This window comes from Scheffersomyces coipomensis (assembly GCF_036884675.1).
Source record: "Scheffersomyces coipomensis strain NRRL Y-17651 chromosome Unknown DFJ63scaffold_6, whole genome shotgun sequence".
NCBI classification, from domain to species: Eukaryota; Fungi; Ascomycota; class Pichiomycetes; order Serinales; family Debaryomycetaceae; genus Scheffersomyces; species Scheffersomyces coipomensis.
Genome location: NW_027042897.1, coordinates 18,293 through 43,320, shown reverse-complemented (window position 1 = coordinate 43,320; position 25,028 = coordinate 18,293). Strand labels below are relative to the sequence as shown.

Below are 25,028 nucleotides of genomic sequence, written 5' to 3'. Positions count from 1 at the left end.
TTATTATGTATTTACCCATTTATAAACAAGTTTAAGCTGCTTCAGCAGTGCTATACAGCTTACGTAAACGACCCGAATCAGCTTCTTCTACCTCACCTTCTTCACGTACAACTCTCCCCCAAACTTCTTCATCATTTCCATCATCTAAAACCCCAATTCTCATTGTGGCTAAAAGATTCTGAGCTGCTGTCAGATGACCGTAGACTCCACCAAAGAACGCTTTGGTTGCATCTTTACCATGAGAAGCTTTTAATAATGGTACCCCACCAGGATGTTGTTCCATAAATGGTGTAATATCATGAATTATATTTTGGATAATTATATAAATTCTGTCTTTATTAGTTGATGAACCTATTATACGTTTGAAATCCTTTGGAGTAATCAGTGGCAATTTTGAAATTGGAGTTCCCCAATTTAATTGACTTCTCATTCTATTAAGAACCTCCTGTTGCTGTTGAATTTTAAGTTGGTCAATTAAGTTATCTGGAGTGACACTTAACTCTTCGACAATTCCTACTTTATCTAAAGTCCAGATAAACCATTTTGTAGGATCAAAGGCAAAAAAGGATGATGTTGATCTATAATCATGAGGAAACTCATGATGATAATTTTGATAACTTTGACCATATGTTAATAATGAAACCAATGGGTTGTTGCAGTTTTGAGATGAGTTTTTATCATTAAATGGTTGAGTAGGGATACTTACTTGAATGTTTTTTAAATGGCCTATCGATTCAGTTGCCAATAATGATTGCTGACATAAAAACATTCTTAACAAACCAGGATATATAATCCCATTAGTTAAAGTATCTTTGCAAATGAACGCCGTAACAAATGCTGGAATGATGAAAGTTGTGAGAATGAAATTAGAAAAATATGAATTCTCTTGCCATTTCAAGAAATCTATAGCATCCAAATCATTTTCATTGGTATCATGAGGACTATATTCAAACCCATCTTCTTCGACTTCATTAACAACCTTTAAAGATACTGGGAATTCCTGTTCCATAAAATCTTGATGAAAGGCAACAATTTTTGGTTTCTTAATCAACCAACCCCAATGTGCCCATGCAAAACCTCGTTTGATCAGATATGGATCTCTTTCAGTGTCATCAGTAAAATGATGATGCGCTCTATGTAAAGATGCCCACCATCTAATTGATCCCAAACCTATACTACTTCCAAACACTGCAAAGTAATATAATAAGAATTTATAACGTATTTTAAAAGAATTATGAGCAAAATATTTATGATATCCCGAATTAAATGCTAGAATTGTAAAATTGAAATATATACATGAAAAGTATAAAGTGTCCTGATTTTCGGGTATAATGGGCAATGAGTATTTATAAATATAACCGAATATTAACAATGGAAGTACTACCACAGTGAAAGTATGAGTATAATTAATCCTAGTTAATAGATCTCGTTTTCGTTTCCTCATTTGATTCATACGTGTATTCTTTAATTGAGAGGCCTGGTGGATCAAACTATTGGTCGATGACCCACCCGTATTACCAGAAGTGGCTGAAGTCTTCACTTTCCTTTTCTGGACCTTCGTCCCCTTTGAGAATTCCATGTCACCTTCTTGTACAGGCATCTTAATAGGAAAGATAATCCAAAATAGTTATTGGATGGGGTATAAATATATAATTAGTAGTTATAGAGGAAGCACCCGATTTTGCAAATGTCACCAAATCTGGGGGGACATTTTTTATGTTCACATTTTAGTTGTACGAGATACGACATTTTTGTCTACTCACCTCTCGCAAAAAAGTTATTTTCAATTTTCTTCACCAGCAAAATTGAACTATTGAAATATAAACAAGTTATCATTGATAGAACTGTTACAAGAAAACCAATCATGCCTCCAATTCCAGCACAACATGGACCTGCAGTGGTGAATAAATCACGTCCAAATACGGTTGGCGCACCTGCCATTTCTTATACCCCAACCGATTCCACGATTCCTCCAGCGTTATATCATAGAATCCCAAATCTAGATCTTTATAAGAAATTGAAAGAAGCTGAAAGAAAAGTAGACTTGTTAATCTCTAGGAAAGCTTTAGACTTTCAGGCCACACAACAGAAGTCAATCCATCCTTCAAATTTCAAAGGAGAAACAGGTATCTTGAGAGTCTTCATATATAACATAACTGAAAACCAGCCCTGGCAAAAGCAACTACTTCAAGAGCAAGGTCTTCAAATACCAGATCCTACTTCATCAGAAGCTACTTGGACTTTAAGAGTTGAAGGTAGATTTTTAAGTGAATCCAAAGACAATAACATCGAGGATAAATTCAGTTCTTTCTTGAGTGCTATCTCTATTGATTTGATTCCAAATGATGACTATCCTGCTTTTCAAAATTCTCAATCGAATATTATAGAGTGGAGAAGTGATAGTAATGACTTTAATCAAAAAAGTTCAAATAGTTTTGATGGGATTGACATCAAACGAAATGGTATCTTCAATATAAAAGCAAAGATAGCTTTGCTAGCCAAAAGCCATTCAGCTACCTATAAGGTTAGTGATGAAATGGCTCAATTTACTGGTAAACAAGAATCAACCCAACAAGAATTGGTATATTCAATTTGGCAATATGTCTTATATAAAGGCTTATTTAGAAAAACTGACGCGCTTACAAGAGTTGATACAGTTGCTACAAATCGTGTTTTACCAGAAACTGCAAATCAAGATGATAATGATGATGACTTAACTGTTGTTCAAGCAGATGAAGTTTTACAAAGCCTTTTAAATGTTAAAACTTTTAAGTTCTCCGAACTTTATAAGTTATTACAACCACATTTCAAACCTCGTGAACCAATAATTATCGATTATGAAGTCAACACCAGAAAATCAACTACTCTAGGTGAAGTAGTAATTGATATACCAATAGAATTACCGCTCAACCTTTCGAAGATACAGAAAGAATTCCTTGATCTTAATAAAGTTGCTTTTGAAAATTTAACAAAAGCTGATAATACAATCCAATTATTAAATTCAAGAATTTCTTTAGGAGTTGTTGCATTACAAAATGCCAACGCAAGGGAAGCATTTTATAGCGAGTTAAGTGAAGACCCAGTTCAATTTATTGAAAAATGGCTTGAAAGTCAATCGGAAACCTTAAAGGCTTTAAAGAGTGATGAAGGTTATGATGAAGAGGTAGTTAGACGTGCTAATTATTTTGTTGAGAATGAGTCCCTCATTAAGGAAAAAATTGATCTTTTACTTGGATCTAGTAGATTTTGATTACATTATGTTCTCTGCTGTATTATATTATATATTGACTATAATAAAATTTTAGTTATACAATTAATCTATGTAGTCCACATCTTCTTCTTTATCCATTTGTTCTACTTCCTCAAGATCACTTTCTTCGTAGTCATCATCTTCATCTCCATTTCCTTCCACAAATTCATCAGTTTCCATGTATTCTTCATACAAACGGCTAGCAGCTTTATCACTGTAATTAATTGTTTGCTTTCTTGAACTTCTCTTGTCACCAATTTGTGTTTCAGGAGGCATGGTCTCCTGTTTAATAATTAATGGCAACATAGCAGCAAAGTATTCATATAAATACAACGTTGGTTTATAGATCATACTTGTCATAGGAATAGAATCATCATCACGTACGTGAGAGTCGATTCCCAAGCGTTTTGCTAAATACTCAACAAACGTAGAAAGCTCTGCACCATTACTGGCAACTTCGTACCATAAATCATCAACATTAGAATTTTGCGAGCTACTCTTGACTTCTTCTCCACTTTCATCAAATTCAATACCCGCATTTGCAAGACATTCAACTAACGTTCGATACACATCTTGAACATATATTTTAAACTCGGATGGTAAATGGCTTGACATCACATTTCCAGACCACGCAGTCCTCATTTTTTTAATTGATGCTAAACCACCATTTGATTCGTCAGCCATACGGCATAAGTAAAATCTGCCTACCTGAAATCCAATATCTCCGCATATTTCTTCTAAAATTCTAATATTCATAGTATGATCAAGAGGATTAGAAGTTGGATCAACATACTTTGTATCATCATCTGATGATTTTCTTTTGGCAAGTTTGGCTTCTGCTTCCTTCTTAGTTACTTCGGTGTTTTTAAAGCCTTTTAAAATTGATCTGGAAGCATAGTAAGTGTCCTTGTCACCAGGTACATCTTGCTTCAACACACTATTGGAAATGAACAATTTAACAGCATTGGAAGATGTAAGTGTCCATTGAACAAGTGTCTTTAACAATATAAGTCTGTCAAATGGATCATGTATACCGCTTAGTCCTTTGGATTCAAATTCGGGATCAACGAATGGGTTGTACCTAATACTCTCTTCATCAGAGTCGAAAGTAGAATCGTAATGAATGTATGGCTTTTGTAAATCGACTGGCTCTGAAAACGGTTCATTCTCTTTAGCTTTATCATTTGGTTGTTTCTTCCATTCTTTAGGTAAACCTAAAGATGAAACCAATGATTTTAGCTCCACGATTGCCTTGGAATGTGATGTTATTGTCTTTTTTCTATTAAGAATTAATCCCATAAGTTTTAGGAATAGGTAATTCATCTCAATAGAAATGGAATCTGAATTAGGTGACGAATCATCTTCTTGAGAGGTTAAGCCTAAACCTCTTTCTATGGTTTGTGGTCCGATACCGTTGACCTCCAATAAGGACTTAAATTTGTTTAAGAATGATATTATGAAAACAATATGACTTGCAATCCTAGAGGCCTTTACAGGATACCCTAAGGCAATTTTCTCAGCCGCAGCTTTTTCATTCTGTTGGGCCTGTAAAGCATTTTCATCGTATAAAGCATAATTTAAAGATATCAAGGGACCTGGTAACTGTCTGGAATTTTTGTTTCTATTGTTAACAAAAGTGGTTCTACTTGTTTTCATTGTATTTATATTTGATATGGCCCTGCGTTTATACGTTCTTGCTTTCTTCTCCATATTAGCTGACCCCGCCACCCTTGGGATTTCAATTATAGGATCTGTATTTGGACTTTTAGATTTATCTGATTTTGGATGTAAATCATCTAATATATCTTTGGGAGTATCAGATCCTTCATTCAAAGGTACAGTTGATGTTTTATTAGGCTTGACGTTCTTAGATTCATCAACGCTAAAACTAAGTACTGATTGTTGCTTTCTTTTCCTTAGTATCAGTGATGTAACTTTACCCTTAGGACTTATTCTCGATTTTATTCCTCCTCTTGAGCCTGGTCCTTCTAATGGTTTAGAATCAAGCCGAAATTTTGAAATAATTGATTGGTTGTAATTATCGGAAGAAGAATCCTCTACTATCATAGATTTAGAACCCAAATGTTTCCGTGGTCTGCCTAACCTTTGAGGTTTTTCACTTGGATCATATTGGACTAGTTTAACGTCATTGAGATACTCTTTATTTTGAGATCCTGATTCAGTTTCAGAAAACGATTCTGTTTCATTATCTCCTGAAACTAAGGAATTATATCTAAGTAATGCAGCTGTAGTAGTGGAGTGAATTTCTTCTGTATCATCATTAGTCTTTTCAGTGAAGTATGGGAATCCATCAGAGCTTAGTGATTTGATCAGCCTGCTACCATCTTTTAGATCAATCACAGAATCAGACGCTCTACTCATAGTGGCATTAATATCAGCTTCCACGATTTCTTTATGCATATTCCTATGGTGTTAGAAAATGTAATTGATCTTTAGACTTAATGGTACATGATTATTTACTGTTGCGAAAATTTTACCCGGCATATCAAATGGTGTTTTAGCAAAATACGCGTATTAACTGAAATCAATTATGAACATTATGAAAGGTAAGACTATGTACTGTTAGATTATATTAAGCTGTATAATTGTTGTTTCTCTACGTTCTTGTTAATAAGTAGATTCAGAATGCAGTTAGAGCCTATGTAGTTGATATTCCTACGAAACTAATTGTCAAGTAATTTTACATTTGTTAGGCAATAAGTATAATTAAAAATTTATCAAATCATATACTATCCCCCTGAAGTTTAAATAGACTTAGAGTAAGAGCTTTTATAAGTAATGATGATGATGTGATAGACTAAATTCGAATTCTTTCATTAAATCACTAGTAATTTGTAGTAGTTAAATTTTTGTTGAACAAAAATATTCGCGTCTAAACAAATTTAAAAAAGACAAATCAAAATATAAAACTAAACAAGAACGCGGTACATTTAATTATCTAACACGTATTAATCAAGAGGTTGAAGATGTCATCAGATTATGGAAACTATGGTGGATACACCGATGGTGGGTTTAACACCGATGGAAATGCTGGTGGATTTAGCACGGATAATGGGATTGCTGAAAAACATCAGAGTAGAACAAGTTTAACTCCCGTAACTATCAAACAAATAAATGATGCTGAACAAGATGTACCAGATGGGGATTTCAAAATAAACCAAATTGAATTGAATATGGTATCTTTCGTTGGAATTATAAGAAGAATTGATGATCAAACCTCTGGTATAGTTTTAAAGGTGGAAGATGGTACTGGAACCATCGATGTTAAGAAATGGACAGATGCCACTACTAGTACTACAGAAGAACTTGAAAAATATAATAAAGAATTAGGAAAATATGTGTTTGTAAGTGGTGCTTTAAAGAGTTTTAACAATAGAAAGACAGTTCAAAATTCCGTTGTTTATCCTATTGTGGATCATAATCAAGTGTTATATCATCATTTAAGTGCTATAGAAACCCATTTAAAGGCTCAAGGTATTACTACCGCTAATAGTGTAAAGTCTTCTCAAGCTACTGGATTATTTGTAACAGATAATGATGCCCATGCTTCACCCGTTGATGCTATTTATAATTTTGTTAAAGAAAACTCTGCTTCTATGCCAACTGGGGTTACAGAGCCATTTATTTCACAAAAATTAGGGTTTACTACTGCGGACGCTCATAAATTTTGTCAAGAGTTAGTTGAAAGTGGTAGAATTTATCAAGGTACAGATGAGAGTAGTTATTTTTGTGTTTAGTATATAGAATATTTAATGTATGTTTAAGTTTGTTCAAAAAAAATTTAAATGACCTTTAATAATAATTTACTAGTCAACTACGAACAATAATAAATGTTCTTTTATCGTCTTGACAGCAATAACAATGTAACATTTTTATCAACAATATATAAAAACAATTCGCCGGTTTAGTGATGTCAGAAGCCTGCGACTACAGACCTGCAAGCGCAGACCTGCTAATCGATTTACTCATTTAACTCTATTGATAAACTTAAGCTGCATACTTCCAGTCATCTGATTTTTTTTTTAATCTAGTTGATCAAATAGCGTCATTTTCAATTACTTTGAAAATTTGCTGATGGACCAATCATACTTGGCGGTTAAGTCACTGGATTTTCGGTGTTTTATTTATTGACAGCTTATACAAGCATTATTTCGGCTTTTGAGTAATTCTTCATAACCTAAAATTTTGAACCAAAAATGCCAAGATTCCATTTTAAATAACTGTTTACCTCATTGATGGGGGTTTTTTTAGTTGCCGATCTAGCTGACCGCACTATTTCTTTTAAAAGAAAAAGCTTGAATATTAAGGGATTAGATATGCGCAAATGCATTAAATGTAAGATATCATATTAGTACATTATGCACCAGAATGCATTTAAAATAATATACCAAAATTATTAGATATAATAAATACACCGCGTATACTGGGGGGGGGGGTGGATTCAAATTTCTTTTTAGTTATTATTTTCTTCTTTAGTATCCAAATAAATGAACGTAAATATATCATATTTATCCTATGTCTCATCGGAGATGATGGTATAATTTCTTTTTATTTTTTCGTATATTAATGCGAATTAAAATTTTATTATATGGGAATAATGTACAATTATTAATCCGTAGTTCATAACCTTTCCGTGAATTAATGTTTACTATTTATAGTTGTTTGATCAATATGTTACGAAATTTATGGTTTTGCTTACTTGAGTTTTTCTCTTCAGAAATTTATGATTACTTTCTCTTTCAATCATTATGACCCTGCTGCTAAATGGTTGATAAAATGACCACAGAGATTTGAATACTCAAAAAAAATTCCAGAGTCGATGAATGTTTCCTATTGGCAATTCTTAATTAGTGAATTGCAATGGCAAAATTGATTAGGCTTAGTTGTTAATTAATTTCTATTAAATTTGTGCATTAATGGTATATATAGGGATTCGTGCTTCATGCATATTAAAAATAGTGTTTTCTTTTTAATGTAGGGAATATGGCATGATTAATTGGTAGCGTACACCAAAGAATAATGAAAACTACCAGACGATGAGTGAGAAATATCTTATAATGAGAAGCGTTTAACTTCTATTCGGCATCTCAGTCGTTGAATCTATAATAAGATATATCATAACCTTAGCTTTATAATATGGTTCAAGTTGAAGTACAAATGCTAGTTAGAAACAATATGTGCGAGAACGGGAACTATCGATGACTTACCCCAAAGAATAAAAAAAATGGCCTCATAAGTTTAGGTTGGTAGCGTGCATAAAATAATAAAATCAAAAAAATAATCCTCAGTAAGCGAGATAAGTATCAACTGCATGAGCACCAATTATGACAAATAGTTATACTTTGAATTTGCAGATCATATTTGTCTTTGTTACTGCGCAGGGTCGAGCATAACATCCATCCTGAGTAACCTAATTGAACCTATGATTGCTAAATCTATGTTTACTGAGATCATAGCGATAATAGGTTACAAAAGTTGAATGATGATTGACCACTATTGTCATTCGTTCAATTATAATCATCTCTACTTTTACAATCGAGTAATAATCCTATAAATAGTATCCCATTATACTCTTAAAATTATAATGTCTACGACAATATTATTATACTGATGTTTATAAACTATATCTAATTTACCAAACATTTTCCATTTAGTACTGAAAAGACAGAAAAATTTAAAAGATGCGAATCTTAAAATCAATTTTCACTACTATATTTTTATTTATTGTTGTCACCACCAATGCTGATAACACAACTCGAATAACAACCCTTCCCAATGGTGTGGCTTGTACTGCCATAGAGTTTGATGCTGTTTCTACTTTATCAGATGGTTCTGAATCTACTTCTACTTCCATAGAAGTCAATTGTGATACAATGCTCATAACAACTACATTTCCAGATGATTATGTAGCAACGCTAACAGGTCAATTAATAATGACCTCTGATGGTGCTGGTAACATGATCATTTATACTACTACATTTCCTTTTACTTCACCAACACAGGTAGCAGATCCTAGTTCCGAAATTGAATCTAGCGCAATTGATCCTGAAGTTATTCCTAGTTCTGAAATTGTACTTAGCACAACAAATATAGAAGAAACATATCCTAGTTCCGGAATTGCACCCAGCACAAATATAGAAGAACCATATCTTAGTTCCGAAATTGCATCTAGTACAGATATAAAAGAAACATATCTTAATTCCGAAATTGCACCTAGTACAGATATAGAAGAAACATATTCTAGTTCCGAAATTGAACCTAGCCCATCAGAACCACCAGAGACTCCAATTGGAACTTATTATCATGAAACTACTCTTGAAAATGGTATGGTTTGTACAGCTACTCAACACGCGTATTTGACAACACTTCCTGGAGGTTATCTTGGAGTCTCTTACTCGGTGTATAGCATTCCTTGTGAGACAATTACCTTTACAACTACATATTCAGATGGTTCCATAGCCACTCTTGTTGGTGACATATATCTTACAGTCAGAGAAGATATGGTGTTTGATCCAGTTTCAACAGGTACTCACATTATTCTGACCATAAGTGATGGAGAAAGTGATCTGGATCCTTCTATAGACTGGCCTGAAGCCACATCTACTGTTGCTCCTGAATTAACTCATTCTACCTCTTCGCAAGGTCCACTCACTCCAGGTGGCACATATTTTTATGAGACTACACTCGATAATGGTTTGGTTTGTACATCTGTTGAACATGCATATATGACAACTCAACCAGATGGGGAAATTTTAGTTTCATACACAGTAGTCAGCATTCCATGCACTATAATAACATTTACTACTACTCTTTCAGATGGATCTCATGCTACAGTGGTCGGTGATGTTATGCTTACAACCGTGTCAGGTGAATTGTATGAGATGATGTCTATAATCCTGACTTTAGTACCGTCAGATACAGAAACTTTAACAGTAACAAATAGTGAATCAACATCAGAGCTGGTTGAACTTAGCTCAACAAGTGATATAGAATCAGACCTATCATCAGAACAGATTGATCCAAGTTCTACTTACGATAATTCAGTAAGCAAAACTGCAACAGATCCCGTTGAACCAACTACAACTTCAAGCGACATAGATTCTGAATCTACATCAGAACAGGTTGATCCAAGTTCTAGTGACGATGACTCTATTAGTGAAACTACCTCAGATGCTGCTGAATCAAGTGAAAACTCAATTGACATACAATCTGAAACTACTACAGATGCCGCTGAATCAAGTGAAAGCTCAATTGACATAGAATCTGAAACTACTACAGATGCTGCTGAATCAAGTGAAAGCTCAAGTGACATAGAATCTGAAACTACTACAGATGCCGCTGAATCAAGTGAAAGCTCAATTGACATAGAATCTGAGACTACCTCAGATGCTGCTGAATCAAGTGAAAGCTCAATTGACATAGAATCTGAAACTACTACGGATGCTGCTGAATCAAGTGAAAGCTCAATTGACATAGAATCTGAGACTACCTCAGATGCTGCTGAATCCGGTGCAATCTCAAGTGACATAGAGTCTGAAACTACTACGGATGCTGCTGAATCCAGTGAAAGCTCAAGTGAGATAGAATCTGAAAGTACCATAGATGTCGATGTATCAAGTGCCACTTCAAGTGACATAGATTCTGAATCTACATCAGAACAGGTTGATCCAAGTTCTAGTGACGATGACTCTATTAGTGAAACTACCTCAGATGCTGCTGAATCAAGTGAAAACTCAATTGATATAGAATCTGAGACTACCTCAGATGCTGCTGAATCCAGTGAAAGCTCAAGTGACATAGAATCTGAAACTACTACGGATGCTGCTGAATCCAGTGAAAGCTCAAGTGACATAGAATCTGAAACTACTACAGATGCCGCTGAATCAAGTGAAAGCTCAATTGACATAGAATCTGAGACTACCTCAGATGCTGCTGAATCAAGTGAAAGCTCAAGTGAGATAGAATCTGAAAGTACCATAGATGTCGATGTATCAAGTGCCACCTCAAGTGACATAGATTCTGAATCTACATCAGAACAGGTTGATCCAAGTTCTAGTGACGATGACTCTATTAGTGAAACTACCTCAGATGCTGCTGAATCAAGTGAAAGCTCAATTGACATAGAATCTGAGACTACCTCAGATGCTGCTGAATCAACTGAAAGCTCAATTGACATAGAATCTGAGACTACTACAGATGCTACTGAATCAAGTGCAATCTCAAGTGATATAGAATCTGAAAGTACCATAGATGTCGATGTATCAAGTGCCACTTCAAGTGACATAGATTCTGAATCTACATCAGAACAGGTTGATCCAAGTTCTAGTGACGATGACTCTATTAGTGAAACTACCTCAGATGCTGCTGAATCAAGTGAAAACTCAATTGATATAGAATCTGAGACTACCTCAGATGCTGCTGAATCCGGTGCAATCTCAAGTGACATAGAATCTGAAACTACTACGGATGCTGCTGAATCCAGTGAAAGCTCAAGTGACATAGAGTCTGAGACTACCTCAGATGCTGCTGAATCCGGTGCAATCTCAAGTGACATAGAATCTGAAACTACTACGGATGCTGCTGAATCCAGTGAAAGCTCAAGTGTCGTAGAATCTGAAACTACTACATATGCTGATGAATCAAGTGAAAGATCAATTGACATAGAATCTGAGACTACCTCAGATGCTGCTGAATCCGGTGCAATCTCAAGTGACATAGAATCTGAAACTACTACGGATGCTGCTGAATCCAGTGAAAGCTCAAGTGTCGTAGAATCTGAAACTACTACATATGCTGATGAATCAAGTGAAAGATCAATTGACATAGAATCTGAGACTACCTCAGATGCTGCTGAATCAAGTGAAAGCTCAAGTGACATAGAGTCTGAGACTACCTCAGATGCTGCCGAATCAAGTACCACTTCAAGTGACATAGATTCTGAATCTACATCAGAACAGGCTGATCCAAGTTCTAGTGACGATGACTCTATTAGTGAAACTACCTCAGATGGTCATGAATCAAGTACCACTTCAAGTGACATAGATTCTGAATCTACATCAGAACAGGTTGATCCAAGTTCTAGTGACGATGACTCTATTAGTGAAACTACCTCAGATGCTGCTGAATCAAGTGAAAACTCAATTGATATAGAATCTGAGACTACCTCAGATGCTGCTGAATCCGGTGCAATCTCAAGTGACATAGAATCTGAAACTACTACGGATGCTGCTGAATCCAGTGAAAGCTCAAGTGTCGTAGAATCTGAAACTACTACATATGCTGATGAATCAAGTGAAAGATCAATTAACATAGAATCTGAGACTACCTCAGATGCTGCTGAATCAAGTGAAAGCTCAAGTGACATAGAGTCTGAGACTACCTCAGATGCTGCCGAATCAAGTACCACTTCAAGTGACATAGATTCTGAATCTACATCAGAACAGGCTGATCCAAGTTCTAGTGACGATGACTCTATTAGTGAAACTACCTCAGATGCTGCTGAATCAAGTGAAAGCTCAATTGATATAGAATCTGAAACTACTACAGATGCTACTAAATCAAGTGCAATCTCAAGTGAGATAGAATCTGAAGTTACCACAGATGCTGCTGAATCAAGTGCAATCTCAAGTGATATAGAATCTGAGACTACTACAGATGCTACTGAATCAAGTGCAATCTCAAGTGATATAGAATCTGAAACTACTACAGATGCCGCTGAATCAAGTGAAAGCTCAATTGACATAGAATCTGAGATTACCTCAGATGCTACTGAATCCGGTGCAGTCTCAAGTGACATAGAATCTGAAACTACTACGGATGCTGCTGAATCCAGTGAAAGCTCAAGTGAGATAGAATCTGAAAGTACCATAGATGTCGATGTATCAAGTGCCACTTCAAGTGACATAGATTCTGAATCTACATCAGAACAGGTTGATCCAAGTTCTAGTGACGATGACTCTATTAGTGAAACTACCTCAGATGCTGCTGAATCAAGTGAAAGCTCAATTGACATAGAATCTGAGACTACCTCAGATGCTACTGAATCCGGTGCAATCTCAAGTGACATAGAATCTGAAACTACTACGGATGCTGCTGAATCCAGTGAAAGCTCAAGTGAGATAGAATCTGAAAGTACCATAGATGTCGATGTATCAAGTGCCACTTCAAGTGACATAGATTCTGAATCTACATCAGAACAGGTTGATCCAAGTTCTAGTGACGATGACTCTATTAGTGAAACTACCTCAGATGCTGCTGAATCAAGTGAAAGCTCAATTGACATAGAATCTGAGACTACCTCAGATGCCGCTGAATCCAGTGAAAGCTCAAGTGAGATAGAATCTGAAGTTACCACAGATGCTGCTGAATCAAGTGCAATCTCTAGTGATGTAGAATCTGAAACTACTACAGATGCCGCTGAATCAAGTGAAAGCTCAATTGACATAGAATCTGAAACTACTACAGATGCTGCTGAATCCAGTGAAAGCTCAAGTGATATAGAATCTGAAGTTACCTCAGATGCTGCTGAATCAAGTGCAATCTCAATTGATATAGAATCTGAAACTACCACAGATGGTCATGAATCAAGTACCACTTCAAGTGACATAGATTCTGAATCTACATCAGAACAGGTTGATCCAAGTTCTAGTGACGATGACTCTATTAGTGAAACTACCTCAGATGCTGCTGAATCAAGTGAAAGCTCAATTGACATAGAATCTGAGACTACCTCAGATGCTGCTGAATCCAGTGAAAGCTCAATTGACATAGAATCTGAGACTACCTCAGATGCTGCTGAATCAAGTACCACTTCAAGTGACATAGATTCTGAATCTACATCAGAACAGGTTGATCCAAGTTCTAGTGACGATGACTCTATTAGTGAAACTACAACAAATGTTGATGAATCAAGTGCAAGATCAATTGACGTAGTATCGGAAACTACATCAGAAGTTGCTGAATCAAGTGCAATGTTGAGTGAATCAAAATTTGAATCTACAGCAGATAATAGCAGCTCAGGTACAAGTTCGTATGAGCCGACATCGGGAATTGTTGATTATGAATCGGACCTAGCCAGTTCTTTGGTTTCGGAAGTCGCTTCATCCGTGGAAATTCTTAGCTATAGTGATGCTTATGTTTCTACGATCAGTACTTTTAGTGAATCTGATGTAAATTATGACTCGGTCATTACATCAGAAGTAGTCAGTACCAATTCATTGAGTTCTATTGATTCAAGTAACGTGGAAGTGACCACATATAGTACTACGTTTGGGCCTGATGAATCTGGAGTAATCGTTGTTAGTACTGATTCTGTCGGAGATTTAGTTGTAAGTACATCCATATTTAATAGTGTTAGCCCAAGTATCGGCGTTACCGACTCAACATACTCAACTACAGTCTCAATCACAAGTACCATCTCGGATGTATTGTCGTCAAATACCGAAGAGGCAATCTCAACGGAAGTACCTAGCTTATCTGATATCATATTCACTCATATCGAGTCTATTAGTTGGAGTCAGGGCGGACCAATCGATGTCGATCTTCCTTTTGTGCCATCATGGAATGTTAGAATTGGATGGCAAATGCAGGAAGGACTTTTGATGGGACACAAGTTTTCATTAACAATGCCTAATGTTTTTGGTTTCTACTCTCCTCCTAATGTCAATTCTAAGCGTGATGTTGTTGATCTAGTATACCTAGAAGTCGATAATATCAATTATGCAGAATGTACAGCAATCCCAGGATCACTATATGATATTAACTCCTACTTAGAATGCTCAATTATACAGGATATTGAGTCATACGTCGATGGTATTGTTAATCTTCCTGTCACATTTAATGTTGGTGGTTCTTCCAGAGGAACTGATATGTCTGGTGCTAATGAATTATCAAGCGGAGTTCAGTTAATATCATTCTTAACTAGTGACAATAGAATAATTCTGAAAGAGGCATCTTTTGGTGCAGGTCCAGCATCTCCGGAAGACCCTAACGACATTGTATTTGCAACGAGAGCCATGGAATGGGATAATAGTAATGCGTATTACCTTCTTGGAGGAAATTGTACCTCTTCTTATGGATTTGGTAAATTGTCATTGAAAGTGGATGACGGAACTATTGATTGTGCTTCGTGGCTGGCTTATATTACCAACGATCTTAATGATTGGTATTTTCCAAGATCATTTGAAGCCATTGATTCAATCACTTTGGAAAGTTGTAACGGCAATGAGATTGTTCTCGACTATTCTTATATTCCGGCAGGCTATAGAGTATTTTTAGAAGTTATTGGTGAACCTGGTGGACATGATGTTGTTGCTAGCTATAGTGATATCCATAGCTGTGTCGATGACTTAGCAAGAGAAACAGTAGGCTCTCCAGATTTCAGTATTATTAGTACATCGAGCAACGAAAGAGCTACTGGCCCAGAATTTATTACTTCTCCCGCCGCAACCAATACCCAAGTCTCAAGTACCACTCAAGTATTGGTAATTAGTACTGATTCTGTTGGAAAAACTTATACTGAGACAATTGTGATTCCTGTCACAGTAACAGAGTGCATTATTACAAGTACTGGTGCTGATGGGTCTGTTGTGACTGCAACTGAAGTGGTTATTGTTACAGCCAATCCCGATGGAAGCATGTACACTACAACATCATTACTTCCAATTGAAATTGCTTCAGAATATACCACCATGTTAGCTACAACTGATAGTGAAGGAATTAAGGCCACAGAATCAGGTATTATTTTAATTGATGCCGAAGGAAATACTTTTACTACAACTTTAACTATCACGGCTTTAGTTACGGAATCTTGCAATGAATATGAAACAACATTTACCAATACTCTTCCCGACGGAAAAGTTACTGCAGAAACTGCACACATTTACGAGTCAATAGATGGTCATGGTAGTACTTCTACCAGAACATCGTTCTACACTCTGGCCACAGGAGCTGTGCCTGTTGAAGATGAAGGTGAAAACGAAAATGAAAACGATATTGAAGAATTGTCACATACAACTATTTCTATTATCGACTTCCCTTCATCACTCACTACAGTTTTATTTGATGATGAATATGGCCTACAATCTAACGAGATAACCACAACGATCAGCACGGGCCCAATCTCCTCTGCTGATTTCATTGATTTTTCTGCTACTATATCAGACACACCAGTCGCTTCATCTATTGAATATTATGAGAATTCAGCAAGTAAAATTGCAATTGACAAATCGATGTTGTTAATTACATTTGCTAGTATGTTTTTCATGATATTAATTGTTTAGATTTTCTTTCAAATTACCTTATACACCGATTTCCTAATTAAATTTGCTACAAGTTCCTTTAATCGTGTTTTGGTACTTCTTATTATTATATTTTGTACAGGACTCAGATCAATTGACTGGTTTTTGTATATATTTTCTGTACTCTTATATTTAGATATTATGTAAATTATTGTTTCCAGTGCAATTATAAGAAATGCATAAAATTTTTATATTTATTTTCGAGAACTGTTTGTATATTTATATAAATAAATCGGTAAACAGATGTGGTATATGATTGATAAATGCTCGATAGGAAAATATGGCAAGGAAGTAAACTTTAAATTAGTTCTAACTAACTAACAGACACAATAATCAATTTAGTTTATCAGAATTCTCTTGTAAGGATTCTCTAACAATACCAGAGCCCGCCCGTGCGCTAAAGAAAGCTGCCCACAAATCAAAATTAGTAACCGATTCCCCTTGCGCTTTACCTTTTCCGACCAAAGTATCATTACCTCCACTATTCATCAAAGTTAGGGATTCTGCTTTGCTTAAACTTTTCTCGTCTGATATAGCTATCAAAGAGGCAGTCGAATTTGGAATCGGAATATTTGCATCATTGCCCGCTTTAGTTTTCCCTGATTGAACTTCTGGCGTCATTTCCATATATTGTAGTCGCTTATTTGTAGACATAACTACAATACTTTCCTCAACTGTATTTTCGATAGCAAACATCCATACTGTAGTAGGTTTTGTCTGCCCAATTCTGTGGATTCTCGATATAGCTTGCAATTCTAATGATGTATTGACTAAAGGCTCACAAAGGAAAATATGGGATGCATTAATTAAAGTCAAGCCACTAGCCTGTGCTTTAGCATTCAATAGAAAGCATGTAATATTATTATCTGGGTTTTTAAAAGTCTCGACCGAGTCAAACATCTTCATTTTCCTTCCCACACCAGTATCAGGTCGCAACGTACCATAAGATCCAAGATAAGTAATATCAGCATCTTTAAATGCGGTTCCTAATATATAAAGCATATCTTGCCATTGACTATAGACAACAATTTGAACTGATGGATTTTGGCTTCTTAGATATAAAACCTGTTTAACAATCATATTTACTTTTGAGCTATATGAGTTTTCTAACTTAACGTTTTGAATTTCCTCAATTGTGTCTTTCGGCAAAGCTTTATAAATAGAATATAAGTTCTTACTATGAGAACCCCCCTCCAAGGAGTCCACTACCTTATTTGCTTTCAAGTTTGGCTTATGGTGAGTGAAATTATAGACAGAATCTAAATGTATCAGCCTTTTACACATAGGACATGTATGACTATTTCGGATCCACTGCTCCAAACACTCCTTACAATATTTGTGCCCACATTGAGTCAAAGAACCAATAGTAATAGTCGATCTGCAAATGATACACATCATACCTTCTTCATCATCTCTTAGATTACCTTCGGCTACACCAACCAAACCTCGTAAGTAACGGAACTTTGCAACGGATTTGTCCATATGAAGCTTTATCAGATCATACAGATATTGCTTTTGCAGGAGGTGTCGGTTAACTGAAACGGCAGCTAAAGCACTTCTATCCATACCAAAATCGGATGTTTGTACCGTATCAGAAATTTGCTGCAATTGTTTATAATAATCGACACGACTATTAAATACAGCATTACAATTAACTGTTAGTTCTTTCTGTAATAAAACCAAAGCAAGTTTCTGATTGTCGAAAACTATCCTAAGCTTTTTTCCAAGATCTTCCAATAATTTTAGTTGTGTTTCCGATCTTGACTGATCTAATAGCTCATCTTCCTTTATTTCTGTTTCAAGGTTCTTAATCAGAAGAACTAATTCTTGCAACGACGACTTCCCCTTGGGCTTGATTGTATTTCTAACGCTTTGAAGCTGAACTAAAAACTCCTGATCATTAATCTTTTGTAACTCGAAATCAGTGTCTTTTTTTTCCTGGGCCTTTCTTATTGTGACAATCTTCGCAGAGTTTTCCGATCCATTAATAGACTCTCCTCTATCAATTAATGTTTGAGACAAAACAAACAAATAACTAGATACCTTATCTTGATCTTGTATAGTTTCTTCGTATTCAGTACCGGCAGGACTCTTATCTTGGGTTAAAACTGGAGTGCATAAAATTTCAATTAAATGCTTGACCCATGAATTAAGAATTAGAGCTTGAGAGTTTAGCTCTTCAATCATCTTAAAGAGCTTATCGCTGAAAACTTTAACTTTCATATAGATCGAATGGTCTGTGAAAACGCCAACGTCGATCACCGGCACTGCAAAGAAAAACTTCTTGGAATTCTTGGGAAGTAAAATTTCTCCAGCGTCAATAAAAGCCTGATCCAAATCAAGATACCGGCCTCGCGATTTTATCCTGGATTCCACAACACTATTGACATTAGCTATTGTTCCTTTTAATAGAATACCACGAGTCTCTTCTGCAAGTTCGTAAAATTTCAGTTCTAGAAATTTTGCTTCCTCTTCCTTCGATTGATCATCTGTCCAGCTAGGATCCAAGACAAAATCTTTGGAATAATTGCTTACTTCAAAATCAGTTGCTAAATCTACTCCATTAATAAGTGATGCGATCTCATTAGATCTTTCAGTTTCCTCGTAGTGTTCAAATTTCTGTAATAAATCAAACCTTATTGATGTTTCAGGAAGCTTAAAGACTTTTATTACTTCGTTGTAATCTTTATCATATCGCTGAAAGTAAGATGATGCTATTAAAAAGTAAAAGCGATGCAAAGTGGTATTCCACGTCCTTATTCTTAGCCTGAACCCTGCAATTTTGTCCTCTAATTTTTCCAAAACCTCATCGTTCATAGCCTGAGTTTCATTTTTTCCATCAATACTACCAATGGTGTCATCATTATCTATTTCATCATCAATTCTACTATCCAACCTTCTCCTATAATCTTTAAATTCTTTGATATACTTATTGAGAATAAGCCTACACCTGAAGATGATTCTTTCTGTTTGTTCTACACCAATAGTTAAATAAGGTAAGGCTCTTTCAGGTAGGTAGCAAAATTCGAAAAACTCCCCAACTTCGAGGTAAAGTTGAATCAATTGCTTTTCATTTTCCATTATATCAGTGTATGCTTTAGTCAACATATCATCCAAAAGATTTTCCAAAGTCTTCAACTGTTGTATTGCCGAGAACATATAAGTATTATTTCTCTTGTACCTCTTGGATCCAATATTAAGTCTTCCAATTTGAGAATTACAACAAATTTGCCTCAAACGAACTAGCCAGCTTCTCATATAATTCATAATTGTTGTAGAAGGTTCCCAATCGTTTGAAATAGGATTACCATTAACATCTAAACAGATAGCAGCCAAGCACTCTTCAAATTTTTGATTATAAAAATCTTGCTCCACTGGAGTGAATGGAATGGTAAGCAAAATCCTCGATTGTGGAGGTAATTTTATATCATCGTGAACCATTGACTTTGTGTGGCGCAACGAAATTGTTGTCCATAACTTTATAAAGTCTGAGTTTGAAGAATTCTTAGTAATTAATTCCCAGGCCCATTTACCAATATCACCACAAAATGGTTGATACTTTAGAAAATGTAGAATGGAATGCAAGTCTTCAAGATTTTTCTTTATTGGCGTTCCAGATACTCCCCACGCATGAAAACGAGGAATCAAAGCTGCACTTTGGAACGCTCTTGATACTGTGGATGAAACCATTTGTACTTCATCTAAAATTACTCTCCAAAATTGACTAAGCATCAACGGTGACTCATATTCTACCTTTTTATATATAGAAGGAATTTTGTTGTGACTAATTGCAAGACCTATTTCATCTTGTAATGCTTTTTCATAGTCTGTCTCAGCCTGTGACTCTCCTGTTCTCTCATTTGCAATTTTTGGTTTTATGGAAGTAAGTGTTAGTTGAAACATTGATTTATAATCATCCAATAATGCACTTTCATTGGCCTCATGTGAACTACTTGAAGGTTCATTTTCATCATCATCTAAGTTATAGCTCCTTTGTGACTTGGCATTTCTTGTATGTTTTGGACGGGACGAGTAAAGTGCATAATCCAACTCCCTCGCTATGACAGCATAAGTTGTAAATACAACGTCAAATTTTCTTAAATATTCCGCAATTAAAGCAGGATTATTGTCTAATTTAGGATATTTTCCAACTCCCGTATAGACTGTTACCGCTAGACTAGGAGCTAAATGTACAATTTCCTCCACCCATTGTTTTAAAATCGAATCAGGAGCAATAACAAGGGTAGTCTTAGCCTTAACTAAAGTTTTAACATCTCCAAATTGATTGATTTGATGTTCTATTGTATCATTAACTTCATCGATTGATCTCTTATTCATTAGCATTAAAGCAGTCATTTCTACCGTCTTACCAAGTCCCATTTCTTCAGACAATAACGATTGAGCAGGCAAAAGCTGGTTTTTATGTTCCATGAGATAACGACAAGCTCCAGTTCGACTAATTATGTGAGCTGTAAGTCTATTAAAAAAATAAATCTTGCCGTCTAATTTGATTCTCTTCCAACCAAAGCATAGTTTGTTAAGTAATGAATATAGTTTGCAATCTAAGGTATCACTAGGATTATCATTATTAGACAATAAGGCTTGCAGTTCTTCGTCTATAAAGGGTAATGGAGAACATCTACTTGTATCAAAATTGAATTTGACATTTTCTTTTGATAACAACCAATTAACTGATCTCTTTTGAAATCTAATTAAATTAGTTTCTAATTCTGGAATATCAAACTCGTCTTCAATCTTAGGCATCAAATCAGTATTTTCAGAAATGGAAGTATAAAACAATCTTGCACTTACTGGTTCGGAGTCAAGCATACTTGTGACCGCTGAAGACTCATTCGATGTTGGGAAGTAATCTACTCTACTTGATAATATGTTGCTGATTTTGTCTACTTGATGAGGAAATCCTATACCACAAGCATATTGAACTGAATAAGTTAATGAAATTCCAATTTTATTGATGATAAGGTTGAATTCAAGCTTTATGGTTGGTTTTGAAACTGTTAATTTGTTCTTATCAAGTTTACTAGACTGGAAATTTAAAATTGATAATTCTTGTTTTAACAGTGGAATATCTGACAAATCGCTATTACCGATAGACAATAATAACTTTGAAGAATCAAACTTATTAGTTGATTTAACATATAACAAGTTTCCAGATACAATACTCAACTTAATGTTATCAGTTACTAATTCAAATATCCCATTTCCCAGTTCTAACATATTTGAAAAGTCTTTATCGGCTAGATTTATGGGGCTTTCGTCGTGAAATTTAAAACATCTATTAACCAAAGTAACATATTCATCATCTGGTAATCTCAGTGGAATGACATTGTTGATTCCCGCCGATTTATAATATTCTGTATACTTTAGATTGTCTATAGATAATGAACTATTGACAGATGTCTTTGGTTTCTTTTTTGCCTTTTCAGGTGTAACTTGACCCAATTTCGCCAAATTAGATATATTATCAAACTCGAAATGTATCAACAGTAAAGTCATCTTTGTAATTCTCCTTTTCAGGATCTTTAAACCATTGCAATCTTCTCAATGGTGAAGTTTGATACTCTTAAGATAATCATTATCTTTTTGATTTATGATATAAGTAATCAAAATCCTTTTTTAGAGAAACTAAGGGAGAGCTGATCCACAAAAGGAAAATAAATATGAGCCGCACAGAACATTAAAAATGATATAAATAAAAATTAATTTCTACATTAAAAATACCAAAAATCATGGTTAAACAAATAAAGAGATTTATTATATTTTAGACAATCAAAAAAAAAAAAGAATCAAAAAGATTAGAAGAGCCTAGAGAACTAAAATAAGATATTGTTAAAAAAGAGTATATAATTTGTTAGCTATGTACTGGAATTTGTTTGTTCTTTCTTCTTTCAAGAATAGAAGCACCACCTAAATTCAAATCAAACACCTTTTGTTGTTTATGATGATTGTGATGACGATGACTTTGTTTGGGTGTTACTGTTGATGCTGGCAACAAAACACGACCATCCTTATCGACATCTTCTTCATTTTCTTCTTCCTCTTCTTCAACTAAATCTTGGATTGTATTTGGATTAATTTTACTGGCCAATGCAGCTTCTTCACCCATTCTATGAACAGCAGTTGAAATATCAAAGGCATCTCTTAAAGCTACAGCAGCTGGTGAATATAATTCATTCTTAGATTTGAATTTTTTAGAATATTTAACGTTGAAATTTTGAATTGGATGAGGTTCTTTATTGATATCAGTATCAACTTTAGAACTAATTGGTTGTGGAATATTATTTTTATTAACCCAAGGATCATTTAAAAATTCTTCAATAGTATATCTCTTACGAGGATCAACTGTTAATAATTTTTTTACACATTGTTTTGCATCAACTGAAATTTCATCCCACCAAGGACTTAAAAAGGTATATTCACCACGAGCCACTTTCTCAGTCAATGCTTCGATTCTTTCATCATAAAATGGGGGAAATCCACATAATAAAGTATATAATACACAACCAATAGCCCACATATCAACTTCTTTAGAATAACGTTCATCTCTAACAATTTCAGGAGCAGTATAACCAACTGTACCACATGGAGTTTTAGTGTTATGTTCCCAAATTTGTTTTGATAACCCAAAATCAGCTATTTTAACTACACCAATATTTCCACCACCAACACCTTTTATAAATAACCCTTCATCTTGTTTAGTGGATGGATCATCAGATTTTCTTAATTTTGAAATTGGATCTTTACTTGGAATAAAATCAATGGGCATATATAATAAATTTTCTGGTTTAATATCTCTATGAACTATACCAACTTCTTCATGTAAATATCTAACTGCTTTTCCAACTTGATAAATAATATGACGAGATAAATCTTCTGAAAAATAAGTATATTTTACAATTTGAGTAAAGATTTCACCTCCAATAGCCAATTCTTGAACAATATAATAATAAGGTTGAGAATCAATGAATTCAATGAATTTTACAACATTAGGATGATTTAGTTGTCTCATTATGGTAACTTCTTTTAATACCGCCTGTTTTTGAGCTTGATCCATTTGAAATTTTCTTAAAATTTTGATAGCAACAAATTCACCTGATGGAAGATGTTTTGCTTTATAAACAATTGAAAATGCCCCTTCACCCATTTTATCAATGATATCATAATCATCTAAATTTGGAAATTTAGTCAGTTTTTGTTTTTGTTTTTGAAGATTCTCTTCTTCAACTATATGAGTTGCAACATGTTGATAATTACGATCTTCACGAGGTTGTTCATTAGGAGTTGGATAAAAGTTTTGAATGCCAGCATTATTATTTATTAAGGTTATATCCAGATTATTAGCATGAATACCAAAAGAATTATCATTTTGAAAGGTAGATTGATTATTGGTTGATTGATAACTATTTCCATTATTATTGTCATTAAATTCATTTTGACTCACCAGATTTCTTTTCTTAATATCATTGGCTTGTTTACCATGTCTAATAAAAGCTTTTAAATTTTCGAACATAATGATTAATTGAAAAATATATCTAAAGCTGGGGAAAAGGGTATTTTATGAATATTAGTAAGGGTCTATAAATCTTTCTATTAGCACAACAGATATTCAAACCAAAAATGAAACGAAAAGATAAGATAAGAAATAAAATGAAATCAATGAATAGATCGATATAAAACAAACTTATGAGATGGTACAATTGCTTAGAAACAATGTCGATGCTGTCGTTGAGAATTAAAGTGGGAGGAGGGGGTGGGGATGATAATAGTGATTGAATAAATCTATGATTGTCCTGAATTGGCTCAAACTATTATCAAGTTTCTTTCCACAAAGATTGCTGATTGAACAGATAGAATCAAACTTGATGAAAGGAAAGGTTTCAAATTGATAACAGAATCAATTCAATTTGATGTGATTTGGTTATAAGTTGAACAAGATATATTTCGTAATGAGCAGCAACCAATTAATTTAAAAAATGTGTGAGAGAGTGACACCGTAAGTCTGAGACCAGTGAGAGTGGAAAGAGACCAAATTCTCCTTTTTAATTTTAAGAGGAAGAAAAAAAAAGAAACCAAAAGAAAATGAAAAATCTGACAAAAAGAACAGAAAAGCTGTGGCCCACCCAAACCTTAATTTATTTATTTGTAAGAAAACAGACAGACATTTTAAAATGTACTAGCTAGAAAAAAATAATCTGAGATGAAAGTAGAAAAAAATAACACACGGGTGACGCGACATTTTGTTTCAAGATTGCTATTTTCCAGATTTCAGACAAAAAAACTAAAACAGTGCGCAAATCTTAGATGATCTGACAAACAGGAATCGGACAGTCATAAACAGACAGACATTTAGTCGTTTAGACAAGACATAGACGACATTCTCAAATGACGTAAATAATTCAACATCAACAAAATCAATTCACTTAAAAATAATAATATAA

General features: G+C 34.6%; 7 protein-coding genes across 7 annotated transcripts; 3 read left to right on the top strand and 4 right to left on the bottom strand. All coding sequences in view use genetic code 12, as the record gives it.

Moving 5' to 3' along the window:
- Window positions 1-31: 31 nt before the first annotated feature.
- Window positions 32-1,579, bottom strand: OLE2 (Ole2p; the record flags this gene model as incomplete). The annotated part of the gene is made up of 1 exon (XM_064905225.1): window positions 32-1,579. The coding sequence occupies one exon, from the start codon at window positions 1,577-1,579 to the stop codon at window positions 32-34; it is 1,548 nt and encodes a 515-aa protein (XP_064760208.1).
- A 285-nt stretch (window positions 1,580-1,864) lies between these two features.
- Window positions 1,865-3,421, top strand: DFJ63DRAFT_338687 (uncharacterized protein; the record flags this gene model as incomplete). The annotated part of the gene is made up of 1 exon (XM_064908692.1): window positions 1,865-3,421. One exon carries the CDS (start codon window positions 1,865-1,867, stop codon window positions 3,248-3,250), a length of 1,386 nt encoding a protein of 461 aa, XP_064760207.1. The 3' UTR covers window positions 3,251-3,421.
- On the bottom strand, window positions 3,314-5,632 carry DFJ63DRAFT_289557 (uncharacterized protein; the record flags this gene model as incomplete). Its single annotated transcript, XM_064905238.1, has 1 exon — window positions 3,314-5,632. One exon carries the CDS (start codon window positions 5,630-5,632, stop codon window positions 3,314-3,316), a length of 2,319 nt encoding a protein of 772 aa, XP_064760206.1.
- Window positions 5,633-6,237: 605 nt separating this feature from the next.
- On the top strand, window positions 6,238-7,008 carry RFA2 (Rfa2p; the record flags this gene model as incomplete). Its single annotated transcript, XM_064905243.1, has 1 exon — window positions 6,238-7,008. One exon carries the CDS (start codon window positions 6,238-6,240, stop codon window positions 7,006-7,008), a length of 771 nt encoding a protein of 256 aa, XP_064760205.1.
- Window positions 7,009-8,407: 1,399 nt separating this feature from the next.
- On the top strand, window positions 8,408-16,551 carry DFJ63DRAFT_314638 (uncharacterized protein; the record flags this gene model as incomplete). Its single annotated transcript, XM_064906401.1, has 2 exons — window positions 8,408-8,434; window positions 9,073-16,551. 2 exons carry the CDS (start codon window positions 8,408-8,410, stop codon window positions 16,549-16,551), a joined length of 7,506 nt encoding a protein of 2,501 aa, XP_064760204.1.
- Window positions 16,552-16,902: 351 nt separating this feature from the next.
- On the bottom strand, window positions 16,903-22,086 carry DFJ63DRAFT_307652 (DEAD/DEAH box helicase; the record flags this gene model as incomplete). Its single annotated transcript, XM_064905500.1, has 1 exon — window positions 16,903-22,086. The coding sequence occupies one exon, from the start codon at window positions 22,084-22,086 to the stop codon at window positions 16,903-16,905; it is 5,184 nt and encodes a 1,727-aa protein (XP_064760203.1).
- Window positions 22,087-22,330: 244 nt separating this feature from the next.
- On the bottom strand, window positions 22,331-24,584 carry RCK2 (serine/threonine protein kinase). Its single transcript, XM_064904019.1, has one exon. The coding sequence runs from the start codon at window positions 24,098-24,100 to the stop codon at window positions 22,442-22,444; it is 1,659 nt and encodes a 552-aa protein (XP_064760202.1). The 5' UTR covers window positions 24,101-24,584; the 3' UTR covers window positions 22,331-22,441.
- Between the last annotated feature and the right edge of the window lie 444 nt (window positions 24,585-25,028).